Below are 13807 nucleotides of genomic sequence, written 5' to 3'. Positions count from 1 at the left end.
GTATTTGTAAGGCAACATAAAGACCATAAGAGTTCCTAAAACCAGACAGCTGCGCCTCTTATGTGAATGCTGTGCCTTAAAACAGTTTTTTACAAACTGACTGATGTCCTTCACAATTAGACAGCTTTACTCTCTCCTTGCTACAAAAAAAAAAAAAAATTAAATCAAACATGCAATTCCTTTATGTTCATTCCCCTGTACTAAACCAATTAAACAAGAATCCTTTGCTTCTACCACACAGACAGGTGAGTTTAAGTCTCAGAAATTTTGAAAAAACTAACATCAAATACCAGTAGACTCTTCAACACAAGCTTGCAGCCTTTCATATACTGCAGATTTACTGATGTTGCAAAAAAAATCTGTTAAATTCAATGGAACATCCACCTGATAGATGGAAGATGTAGTTAGGAATACTAACATTTAAAAAAACCTGACAGTGCTAAGTTGCTATCTAATGGTTCAAAGTCACCAATGCCTCTGGAAGATGTGTTTGCAACTGGCAGTGGAAGTCTCCAAGATATTGACAAGTGGGGAAGTTGGAATCTGTCATGCAGGCTCGCATCTAGGCAGCAAGGCTTTGTGCAGATCTCTAGACTGGAATACCCGGAAGTGTCAATTAAACTCCAAAGCACGATACGGAGGTGAGTTTTGAAAGGTAACTTCTCATAATACTGCCTAAGCAACTTCCAGCTTCCTGATAAACAAGGGGAAGTTCTTTAAACTCACCTATTCCAAACATAGCAAACTTTGCCTGTTAATACTCTTGCCATACACAAGTAACAGAGCAATTTGAAGTATACTTTCTAGCTTAGCAAAACTAGAAAGACTCTACATGGCTTAGAATGAAAGATGGGATCAGAAAGTCACAGGCAAGGCTAACACACGAAAATAGCGTTGTTTCAGATGCCAGTAACAAACCACTCATGATAAAATGTACATATTTTCAAAACACTGTCGCACTAGATATGCTAACTTCCTCTGGCTTGCTGCCCCATAGCAGAATGTACGTTCCCCTATAAATAGGTTTAGATGAAGCTATAAAACTTAGATTAAGAGCTACAGGCACAATAACTGTACTTTGGATGCCAGAGTCAGGCAGCAAGATCCAAACCCAAGTCTCCATTTGAAAAGGTTAGGTTTTAAAACTCCAGGGTTGCTAAAGAACTGATACAATGGTACGTTAAAGCTTTCGTCTATATTCGACCTCTACGTAATAAGAAACAGCAGCCTTCCGAGCCAGGAAACAGGCCAGCTGGCTTCCCCCTTTCATACAAGTCCTGCACTCTCTGAAACAAGAAGTGAAAGGAAGAAGCCTTTTAAAAACAGTTTGAACTCCCACTTAAGCATGTCTGTGTGGGCTCTTCAATTATATGTAAAGATGTATGCTCTAGCTAGTGCAGTCCTGCACTGTGGCAAGATAACCAACCACTGCCTTATTTTGGGGACCTTCCTCTAAACTTGTCAACTTGCATATCTATTAAGAATGTGGGTAACAAGTCAGCATGTTTTATACATGCTTTGAGCAGTCATGTCTTCCTCTCACTTCCATGGAGGACCATTTTAGAACATTCTGTAAACTATCAGAGAGACTTAAGAGATATAACAGAACTATGCCAGAGGCACTAGGAACCTGCCAGGCTCTGCAGGCTAACCGCTGACCATCTGCTATGGAAGCACCCGCTGCCATTGTGTCATCTGCGCTCATGCCAAGCCAAGAGTCAGTTTGAAGTGATCAACGATACTGTCAGTAGCCAAGCCACAGTCTTGTCCCACCTCTTTAGAACAGCAAAGCTTAACACGCTTTCTTGAAAAGACATGGGGTTTGGTCCTTTAAATATATGGTAGAACTATCTTAGTGCAATTGAACACCAAACTCTTCAATTTACCCTTACCAGTGTTTCACATCTCAGCCATAACCTGGTCTCCTAAATACCTAGAAACAACTAGCAAAGAACATTGCTTTCTTTTTCATTCCTTCTTTGAGAAAGTAAAGCCACCCTGGCAAAGCACACAGCTCAACTGTTTTGTTAGAGCTCTGTGGCCCAACTACAACACAGGAGTTCCTGCCAACTTGCTTTCTACCTGTGGTACTTTTGCATATTGGCTCACAACCAAGAAAAGAGGTGATTGCCATGAGTCAGACCCAAGCTGTAGACACGTCCTGTCAGCAACCTGCAGTTCTCAGTACATATGAGAGGCAGGGTGTGCTTTCTTGGTGGGCTTCAAGCATGCTCATGCCTATGTACTTGCAAAATCTCCTCTACAAAAATATCATAACACATTTGAGTTTTATCAATAGCTAGAAAAAACAGACTCTAGGAAAGGCAACTGACTGACACACTGCCTCAGCTCAAATGGTCAGAGTACAGATTACATAAATACACAACATTAGCATACCAGGACTTTTCAGCATGCAATCCCTTTCATTAAAGTAAGTTAAGATACAGATATAATCTAAAACAAAGCATGAGATTGCATTATCCTGGGCTGGGAGGAGGAACAGAGGGGTATTTAGACTTGGTTTGTCCGGAAGTCAGTGGTAATACAGAGCACTGCCATTTCCTATACTATGCCTATGACTAAGCTGCAAGCCTCAGACGCCCAGCGGATGCACCACTTGCCAGCAGCCTAGAAAACACTGTTCTAGTACTCCACCTACTTCATGGTGACATTTCAAGGCTGATGTCCAATACCATTTGTGGCACTAGTCCAGATTGCTGGTATATTCCCCCTTCTAGTGGACTACAACTCTCAACTGCTTCAGCAAATGTTTCACAACCTAAAGAGTTTATGAGCACAAGCAGCTTACTGGTTACCAGCTACGACTGTCGAATATAACTCTTGAGCCCACTCTTGCAAAACTTGTTTTGTATTGATTTTCAATGTTTTCAAGCAGCTCTGCAGAAGTAAACATGATCAAAATAGCAAGATCAAAAGTATTAAAAAAAGAGTTTTATAAGGGTCTAGCATGTGGTTTGCAAGACTACAGAAAAAGCAGACTTTTTCATACTCTGCAAATTGACAAGCTAGCCTCTGCCAAGTATTCTGATTGCCGGCTAGCAATTGCCAACATCTGGTTTATTCAGGTTTTATTTAAGCCATCAAGCTCTCATTCAAGCAAATTTTGGCCAGTACGAAAAATCAAGCAACCATGCCAAGTCTGATAGGGTGGGATACTCTAAGATCAACGTACCAATGAAGCTTCGCACTGCAATCTTGCTGGTACTGCTGACTCAGGGGAACAAAAGTACTGCTGCAAACCCCGTGCTACAGATCACTGCCTGCAAAGCTGCTAGGAAAGCTTCTTACATTGTATCATTTAGTTTGATTTCAGAGTTCAGCCCGGTGCTAGATGACCCATTCTTTCAGCACACTAGGTGTCCCACACTGAGATTCAGACCTCGATTTCCTGGCTTGCTTTATTCCTTGCTTTTTAGTTCTCATGGTATTAGAAACCCCTCTCTCCAAGCCAGGCAGATTATTGTTCTTAATCTGTATGCCATGTGTTGAAGTCTGGAGAGTCAAGTTTCATCAGACACTCATCAGTGAGACTTGTCCTAAGCTGAACTAGTGCTTTTCCACCCTTACCCACATCCTGATCTGTGCCTTGAAAAGAAGCTCCAAAAAAGGAACAGGGCATGTTAACTTAATGATTTTGTTTGGTACCACTGACTCATCTTTAGGCTATAGTAAGACTAAGGGAAGTGATACAATGCCATAACCCCACCCCCAATTTTTCCCCACCCCCAGAAACACTAGAACCAGCTCCTTCAGCAGTACCCTATGTCCACCGCTGACTGAGGAAGGTCTCTCCCCTTCTTTTCTTTGGGGATATATTGGGTGCACGTGGCAAGGTTTTCGTAGCAGGGGGTGATGCTGCAGCTGTGACCTCTGAAAATAGGGGTCTCTTCCACAGGCTGCAGGGGATATCTGCTCCAGCACCAGGGAGTACCTTCTGCTCCACCTCTGACCTTGGTGTTCCCTCTGCTATTTCACACTTTTTCCCCTCCTCCTCCTCCGCCTGTCCAACGTTTTCTGCCTTTTCTTAAGTACGTTTGCCTGGAGGTGCCACAAGCTTGGCGGATGGGCTCAGCTGTGTCCTGCGGTGGGTCCATTGAGGAGCTGGCTGTGTCTGGCACAGAGCATGCCCTGGTCTCTTCTCACAGAGGCCACCCTTGCAGCCAACACCTTGCCATGCACACCCAGTACCGGGGGGAAAAGGTAAGTAGGGTAGGAAGAGTGAAGTAGTCTCGAGGATCTTGAACATAGGCAGAAAAATAATAGAAGCAGGTGAGCCTCTGCTGTATTACCACTTCTTCAGAAGTGGAGACCAAGAGAGCAGCTACCTCTTTGGCTACCACTTTCTCCATCCAGCAAGAAGCAGGGAAGACAAATAGCATCCAAATGCGCTATGCCCTTCACAGTTATCCTGACTGTCATCTACTTTTAAGCGCTCCAGAGGATCCTTCACAGGGCAGAGACAGAGAAGCATGGACTGACCACAGCAACAGAGCACTTTCTTGGACACTTGATAGAATTCCCCACTAGTGGAACAGGCTCAAGTAAGGCACACACAGAAGATAGAAAGTTTAAGAGCCAGGCTGGGAAATCAGAGGCACAAACCAAATCAAACCACAGGAAATCAAATTGCAGATTTTTTTTGTTGGTGTTTAAAAGATGTTCAATTGCTGTTACCCAGGATCTAAGGGAGTGACACTATAAGACTATTATGAAACATATTCAACTACTAAATAGAAGTGATTAAAACTATGGATGGGTCACAGTCATAATGACCATCTCATAAGCAAGGAGGTTCAAAGAAAGACACAGCTACTCCATTATCAAGGTCTACTAATGGAAGTTAGTACAGCAGAAAGACTTGACTTGTCAAGTTCATGGTTGACAAATTCTGGGACAAAGCATGCTTAACATAAGGATCTTGATGACTATTGAAAACAGTCTAGGAATACATGCCTTCAGCTGAGGAAAAGCCAAGGGGAGGGAGGACTAGTCAATCTAGCTTTATCAAGTTACACTGTTCGGATGAAAGAAAGTTTAATATTACACTGTCCACCCACTCTTCTGTTTCCTCATCCTCCCTTTCCTTTCCTTATTGCACCATAAGAAGACTTAAAACACAGAACAGATGCACAAGATCAAGTGATCCTACCCATATTTCAACCTTTGTATCTTAACATGAATTCAAACTTCTATCCAGCTTCAAACATACTTTGAAAAATTGTTAGCCAAGTCTTAGCTTAATTAAAGGGGCAGCCTTTTCTTGTTACTACAAATGCCTTAAAACCAGTATGAGGCCAGAGGGGGAATTGAAGGTTAATGTCATTGAAATACTCAACACCAACTAATCTAAAAAGCCTTCTTATTAGCTCCCTTTACCCATGACAGACATTTCTACTCCTGTTCAGAGATCTACATACCTCCAAATGAAGTGAGTCTTCAATACTGTTTTGGGAAAGGACATGGGAGAAGCCCACAGAAACAGAGCACTATTGAACATAGCGACTGATGACAAGTCCTTATACACACACCAAAAAAATGGGTGTGCTAATCCAATATCCATTAATGAATTAAATAAAAGAGTTGCTTGCTTGGATTCTTTTTTTCAGGTGTGAAAGAGATACATTGGGGTGACAAGGAGTTCATAATTTAGAATACACCCCAGCTGTGACAACCAAAACCAAGACACAGCTGATCTTCAATGCTAACTTTTAAACAAAGTCAGTTCTCTCGTGCATGGAAACTGTGACAAATTATAAGATATAGCGAGACATACAAAAGTAGTTTCATTTGTAAAGTGCGAAGGATTAAGCCCCGTTTGTACAGGGACTCTGTTCTTGGCAATCTTCTTGAAGGTACTTCCACGGCCATAAAGACAAAGTGTCACCTGGACTGCAGAGCAATGCAGCACTCATATGTCTGCACTACTCCCGCTAGGAAAGCGCCCCAAGTGCCAACAGACTTGGAACACTCCCCAAATCACTTCAACAGCAAACAACTTCTGAAATATCCATCCAAGTTAGCCTTAGCAGTCACTGAGGTCTAGTGACTCAAGATAGCACCACTGACCCCCACCTCTCCAAAAACACTGAGACAGATATACTCCTCAGGAATGAGATAGAGGTTTCTTAGACTAACCTGTGGGATCTAGCAACTTTATCTTTACTGAGCCTAGGAAAAAAAGTTTAACCCATTGTTTTTGGTCAACAGCCACTTCTGTTTCAACACTAGAGACCACAGTGATTCAAACTTGTTAGGTCATCCCCACAGTTTGCAGGAGAAAGGCAAAACACTGCAGGAACAAAGTGTCTGTATAAGCAAAATACTGACACCAGCCCTGCAGTTCGGTTACCAGCATGAATTAAACTATAAGTTTCCTTACAGAGCCTTTGTTTGTCAGCCACGTACAAATACGCAAAATTAGACTTGGGATGGAAAGTTGTTACTACAGATACACAAGTCATCTCCACAGCCACAGAAAATCAAGTCCTGATCTTCATCTGTTTTATTTCCAGATTTCATGAAAACCTCCCAGCTCCTGATCAGGCCTCCAGAAGGGCCTTCTACCTCATGAGAACTATTTTGTAGAAGTAAGGAGGCACCACATGGTCTTTTTAGACTACACTCTCCAGAACTTCCTCCTGCTGCAAAACAATTCACTCAAGAAAATAAGTCAAGGAAAATCCCAGCCATTTTCATCATTTTCAGAAACAGGAACATGTTACAACCAACTGCAGACACAACAACCCACTGGTTTCCAATTCACTTCCCTAAATGAAAGCTCGATGGTCTGTTTCTGAGTGAGATCCTTTACAAAAGGAGCTGAGTTCAGATCTACCTATTTTTCCCTCATCTATCATGTATTTTAACATTTGAAAGTCAAGTTATTTCCCTTCTCCGAAAGCTTCTCCCCATTGACAGCATCAGTCACCCTCATTTGAGGCTGGAAGCTGCCTTTTACTTGCCCCACACAATTAAATCTCCAGTGAAGCCTTAACACATCTTTCAGAACAATTCTGAGAATGAAACTTCTATGCTGTGCACTAGGCTTGCCCTCCCAGTTCAATTACCACAGCTTGTACATCCTTAATGTAGCCCAAATATCTCATTCACCCATGCTGCAATGGCCCTTCTCACTGCAGCAAAACCAAGTTGCTAATCCCCACTTCTTCATGGGAATGCTTCCGCATTTGCTCTAGCTAATTGTAATTTATTTAACACATGGCTAGCTGAGGGAGATGAATCCATATCATTGTGGCAACTTTAAGACAACTTTGACAACAGTTTGGTAAGTTCAAAAGGGTCAGAGCTGTAACATGCCAACTGCAACAGCTTGTCCCAAACCATTGGAGTATCCTAGATTTACATTTCTTTTCTCCCCACAGGTACTTGGGAAATGCATTTAATGCCATCTGGCACTACTTCAGCAGTTGATGGAAATTCACTAGTATTAGACCTGGAATTCAAGAAAATGGTAAATTTCACTAATGAGTGTATGATAGGAACCTAATCATACTTCCGTACTTCTTTACATGACAAACCTGTGTAGCACCCAGAGCCCATGCCAAAGGACAGCCACTAATCAGCATGCATATTAAAGCCTGTATTTGAAAGCAAGTACAGAAAACCACACTAAGGTAAACAGCAGCTCAGCTTTTGTTCACAGAAGACGCTCATTCTGTTCTCTCCTCCCTTCCTCACACACATGCACTCATACCCAAATCATGCTTCTTATTCCTCAGAGCAAATTCCCTCTAAGTAGTACTCACTACAGAAACCTAAACCAAACAAAAAAAACCTCACCCCACACCTTGTCACCTATCATCTTTCTATATATTTCTGAAACTAATATCTCCTGCAGAAAACATATAAGGACAGGCATCACTGTGTCCCATCCTCACAGGACTACTTAACTCATGTTAAATAGCTGACCTCTCCATTTGATTTACAAAGCCCAGTTGCTAAGCAGGGCAGTGGAAGACAGGTTGTGTGACATGACACCTGGCACTAAGACACTACATAAAATTATGAAGGTCCCTAAGGACACAGAACCCCCACACCAATACTAAAATTACAGCTCTTCATAAAACATCACTCCAACCATCGCTCTCCAGTACCTGAAGTTTTAATTGTCTAAATCCTTCCCAGCTTGACTCAAAACTTATCTTAAGGCACTGCAAGTTTTATCTTTCATTCCCTTCTCCACATCTTCAAATGTTACTTACCCAACTTGAAATGCAGTCAGCCACGTGGCTCAGATCTACCTCCACCTAGCAGTACCTCCTGCATGCATAGGGGCATCGCTCTTTCAGAGGATCAACTTGTAATTTCCCCTCTTATTACAATACATAAAGCCATTTTAACACTTGTTCACAAGATACACATCAAGAGTTCAAGGAATTGCCTATCAATTCATAGTTATGAGGAGATGCCTTGCATTTAAGAGCCTGAGAATATTTTCTTTTAAAACATAAACTTGATCTTCATTTATAGCCCACAATTTTGAATGTGCATATCTCCCACTGACAAGATTCTGTCTTTGGTGATACCAGATAGTTAAACTCTCAACTGTTATATACAGCTTGGAAAATAGAAGGAAAAATGAACAGGGATATATCTTCCCAGGAAATGGTCATTTGTCTTCCTCTTGTGTGTCTTAAATGCAGGTGGGTATGAAACCGCACAGAATGCTACCGGCTTCTGTTTCCCCTAGGCTCGTTTTCTGAAGTAATATTAGCACCAATACCCAAACACAGTCCCTTTCCAGACCTTAATATAGCACTGGTAAATTATTTCTACCTCACTTTCATCCTGCCTATTCCAGATAGTACTTTTATTTTTATGTATATATATATACACAGACACATATATACATATATGTGTCTGTGTATATATATATATAAATACACACACAGAGACACAGCAGGCTTTTAAATACATGAGCTATGCTTTTTTTTTTTTAAGCTAAAGCTTCTAGTAACAGATACAGTAGGACAGTCTAGACACAACCTACAGATTAAGAAGTGCAAACAGCTACCAAACAGCAACAGAGGAAACATCAATAGATTTTTTTAAAATATACAAGAAAACAAGTGAGAATACATGATATCAAGAACACTGATCTATTTAAACAATGGTTTAGACTCAAGTGAGTCTTCAAACAATGCTCCTTACATCAGCATCTCTTAGACATATATACAAGAGTAGATATACTGGAAGATCGGCATGCTGTTTGCCACTTCAAGTGTTAGCTACAAAGTCATTAGAACAGAAATCTGGAATTATTTTCCAGAAGTAATACTACCTCTTTTTAAGAAATACAGCATCATCAGAATTGTACTTACATGCACCTGCACCAGTATTACTTAGTAATGGCCAGCAGCCAAGAGACTGCTCGGTATAAAACCTGCTGATCTTTATTTGAAAGTATTTCTTACCATGTCCAAAAAAGAATGGGAAAAACACTTAATTTTAGAGATTAAAACCTGCTGTTGATCTATGAGTTCAATGCTGGACAGAGTTACTACTGGTAAACAAGGCCTATTAACATCATACAATTAAGTTCTTTCACCACGCTACTCCTTGGTGTCTCCAAGCAGGGACTGACAGTTGAGTGGGTTGAAAAGAAATAAAACTGTCAAGACAAAACATCACTAGCTCATTGTTTTCTAAGAAACATTTTGACTTCAACCTTGTTTCATGCATTAACTAGATAAAGCCAGTCCAGAATAGATCATAAATGTATGAGCCAAAGCCACCAGCCATCTTCAATAAAACATGATGCAAACTATTGGACAGCTCATGAAGTTGCTGTCAGATATTTGGGACTTCAGCAACAGCCCTTAGACTCTCCAAAGGCTGTCCCAACCTAGAGCGTAGCGTTATCCAAGCGCCTAGCCATTTACGCACACCACCATCTAAACTTCTCCAGAGGTCTGCTGTGGCGATGGTCACACTCCTACCGGTGCTTGGCCAGCTCCTGGCGTAGCATTTATGTCCCTGCCTAGCTTAATCCTGCCCAAAGCAGGCAGTGACGAGCGTGTGTCCATTTTACCCTGTGTCCAATTCCCTCTCCTTTTTCCAAGCCCCTACTCCACAAGGCAGGCTTTGCACTGCCTTCCTGGATAAAAGGCAAGAGGTCATAAGGAAAAAACAAACAAAAAAAAATGGCCGAAAGAGCAGTATTATGCAATAAGAGAAGAAATGCAATAATAACTCATCCTCTCCCGGAGATTTCTCAGAACCCTTACGGTTTGCAAGCTGGATTACAGCAAGCGCGACAGCCAGACGGCTCCAGGGCACGCCAAGGAGCCCCGTGGGCAGCCTCCTCAGCCCCGGGGCTTCACGGGGGAAACAAAAAGGGGTGCTCACAGTCCAGGTGCTTCTTCTTGGGCCCCATCACTTCATGCGTGGTGGCTTTGCAGACGGCTCTGGCTACGGCTGATCCCGTAACGCTGTACTGAGCAGCTGCGATGCGATCTGTCAGCGTCTGACCCGACATCTTCGGCTGGCGTGCCTGCTCCTGCTGCTGCCTGCTCTGCAGAGGCGGAAAACACGGGAGGGGAAGGGGAGATTCCGGGTTTATCGCCGGGGAGGGGGGGGGGCGGGGGGGGAACAACACGAACGACACGGTCACGGCAGAGACACGCACGGACACAGACACACACCCGCGCCACACGCACAATGCTCCTTCAGGCAGCCCGGCCCCTCCCGAGGCGCAGCCCCCCCGCCCCGTTGTGTAAGCCTTCGCTTCACTAGAAGCCGCCCGGGGCAAAAATAAAGGGTATTTTAGGCGAGGATGAAGGAAAGGATGAAGGGGAAATAATGATGGTAGCAGAAGGAGGCTGCACACAAATAACGTACGACCCCCCCGGGGGAGTGGGGGGGGTGGAAGGACCCCCACTCCCCCCCCACCTGCCCCGGCAGCGCCCGCCCCCTGAGCCGGCCCGCGGAGGAGCCGCCGCCGCGCCCCGGCCCCGCCGCAGCGCCCGCCCCGCCGCCTCCCCGATGGGAGATTATGGCACCGTTGCGCCATGTTATGCCCTCCCGGTGCCTCCCGCCACCGCCACCCCCCGGCCCCGATGGGGACCCCCCACCCACCCCCCCGCGCCAGGAAACGGGGGAAACGGGGCGCCGCTGGATGCGGCGGCGCCCAGCGCCATGCAGCAGCCCCAGGCAGCGCGGCGGAGCGGAGCGGGGGGGGTGGGGTGGGGAGACGAGGATGAAGCGAGCGCCAGCGCCCGACCTGTCAGTGCGTCCTTCCCTCCCGTCCTCCGGCCGCCGCCGCTCCGGGGAGGGCACCGCCGCCTCCCGCCGCGACCGCTCTCCGGCCTGGCCCGCCGCGCTGCCCGCTGGCGAGGCGCCCCGCGGCGCGGCAGCAGCCCCCCCCTCCCTCCCCCCCTCCCTCCCCCCGGCCCCGGTAGCCCCAGGTGCGGGGCGGGCTGCCCCCTCCCTCCCGCCGCCGCCGCCGCCGGGATGCGCTGGGCGTCCACGCCCGGGAGCCGCCGCTGCTATTTCCAGCCGGCGGCTTAATCCTCCCGCAGCCTCATCCCCGCGCTATGCCGCAGCAGCGCCGCCCCCTACCCCGGTGCAGAGGGCGGGACGGCGCGGCGCTGCCGTTACCGCCGCAGGTCGGTGGCCCGGCGCAGTCAGGTGATCCCGCTCGGCTCGGCGCGGCGCGGCCGGGTCTGGCCGGGCCACCCGGTACCGCGGGGGAGAGACACCCCCCACCCCCGGCCCCGCCGCGCCTCTTAAAGGGGACGCCGCGCCCCACCGCCCGCCCGGGGCGCGGCGGCGCGTGTCCCCCCTCCCCGCCCTCGCCTCCCGCTTCCCGGAGAGGGCGGCCGGCCGGCCGGGGGTGTCCCCACGCGGGTGCCGTCTGGGGGAGCCCGGTGGGCATCCGCGGGGCCCGGAGGTTGGGGGGGAGCCGGAGCCACTGATGCTTCCTCTGCCTGCAGCGTGGTCCTGCCGTTAACGCTTAAAATGATGCCCTGAGGGATCCCAAAACTGCACGTACACTGGATTTCTCCAGAATCTTTTTCTGATGATGTTGTTATTACCAAAGATATCCGAAATACGTCCCCAGAAGGGTTTTCTTTCTGTTACCTAAGATATCCTAAAGGTCTTGGTTACAACCGAGCGCTGCGCTGGGGAGGATATATTGCCACAATTTTATTGTGTAACTGAAGCCTAACGGAGTGATCTGTGGAGTACTGAGAAATGCGGCGTACATGTATCACCAGCAATTGGCTGAACTTACTTTTGGAGTAAAGTGGCTTAAGTGGGTGGAGTCCAAATGAAATGGTACCGGTAGCAATTACTTCGAGGTGCCATTGGAACAAATTTCAGATGATGCAAGTGCGCGTTATTAATTAGCTGAAGAAAACAGTACGTACAGTCGGTGTTGAAGATTTGTGCATATGAAGTGATAATTGCGTTGTGTTGAATACAAAGACATACAGCACCACTTTCCTTTATTATCCTAGGAGCAGAACACTGACAAGGGATTGTGGTCTGTGACAGTATGAAACAGCAGCTTTTTTACTACCTTTTTTTTTTTTTTTTCCTAATAACCAAGAGATTTTGAAGTCCTAGGTAGTCTGAAAGCTTGGGAATCCTGTTGAAACAATGTTCAAAAGTTCAAGTTACTGTTTCTATGGAAAATCTCTTCCAAAATAATTGTTCAAAAGGTGCTTGTGTCCATTGAAGAAATGTGTTCGAATTTTCAGGCTTTTGATATTGGTTAAACCTTCATTTTTCAGACCAGATAAGAGTCGTTTGGATTTCAAGATTCAAATGTTTTCTCAAATGCAGTGTTTGAATATGGAGAGGGATTTCATTTCAAAAAAGATGTAAAGCATATGTTGCTAATGGCTAGCAATAAGCGTTAAAAGTCTGCAAACTCTGAATGTTCCCGTAAGTGAGACTCTCATATTCTGATAGTAAGAACATGTCTGTGCTTCTCAGCTCTACTCAGTAATGAGTAGCAAATGAATGAATGCTGGAGCTGCAGAGAAAGATAATATAACAATGTGTTCTTTAGCGTTACTATAGTCTACTGTTCAAGTACAGACACATTTTAGTAATATTTAGAAAATGTGTTTCATTTACCATAGAAATGTTAACTTCCATTCCTAGAAATTCATCTTTAATGGGGTGCTATGGGGGGGAGCTGGAAGCATGTCTTAGCAGAGGCACACAGTTTTTCCTCTGTACTTCACGGTCAGTTATTGGGGTCATAGTGCCAATTGATTTCAAAGGAAAGAAACAGTTGGAATCTACAGATACTTCATGTTCCATTACTGACATTAAGAGTGACTCTGAACTCTTCTTGTCAGGAGTTTAGAATGGCTTGACTTTCGAAAAGACAGACGGCTTCTTTTTAACAAGAAAAAAAATTACACAAACTGGTTTGGGGTTTGCTGATTCCACCCAGCAGAAATTTAGAGTAGCTTTACTTGCTGCAAGCAAGACAGTTTTCAACTTTATGCTAGGCAAAGTATTCAATTAGTGATGCAACTTTTTATTAATATCTAGTGTACATCTTCAGTGTGAAGGTCTGTATACCTTCTGAACTAATCCATACTGTTACCAGCAGTTTCTGTCACTGAGATTCCTGGCTGAGTCGCCAAAAACTATGATTGTTAATAGCTCATTTTATATCTCCATATTGTCAAATATTTCAGCAAAAGATAAGTCAGATACTTTGTACTATTGCCTTAAAATTTATGTTTTACAAACTGAATTTAAATGCAAAAAATAAAGACCATTTTGGTTATAAGCCAGCAGG

The 13807-nt window shown here is 45.0% G+C and overlaps 1 protein-coding gene across 3 annotated transcripts in view; it reads right to left on the bottom strand.

Annotated features, from left to right (window-relative positions):
* SNAP91 (synaptosome associated protein 91) overlaps positions 1 to 11392 on the bottom strand; it is a 73728-nt gene extending 62336 nt beyond the window's left edge. For 2 of the 3 annotated variants that reach the window (XM_074819660.1, XM_074819658.1), the window contains exons 1-2: positions 11264 to 11392; positions 10390 to 10555 (exon numbers count right to left, since the gene is read on the bottom strand). In XM_074819660.1, the coding sequence (XP_074675761.1) occupies positions 10390 to 10519 (130 nt within the window). In that variant the 5' untranslated portion in view covers positions 10520 to 10555; positions 11264 to 11392. The remainder of the gene's footprint in view (positions 1 to 10389; positions 10556 to 11263) is intronic. The other variant, XM_074819659.1, reaches the window with a different exon arrangement.
* Positions 11393 to 13807: the final 2415 nt, after the last annotated feature.

This window comes from Strix aluco, chromosome 3 (assembly GCF_031877795.1).
Source record: "Strix aluco isolate bStrAlu1 chromosome 3, bStrAlu1.hap1, whole genome shotgun sequence".
Taxonomy (NCBI): Eukaryota; Metazoa; Chordata; class Aves; order Strigiformes; family Strigidae; genus Strix; species Strix aluco.
Note: the sequence above shows the minus strand (reverse complement) of the source record. Positions and strands in the feature narration are given on the sequence as shown.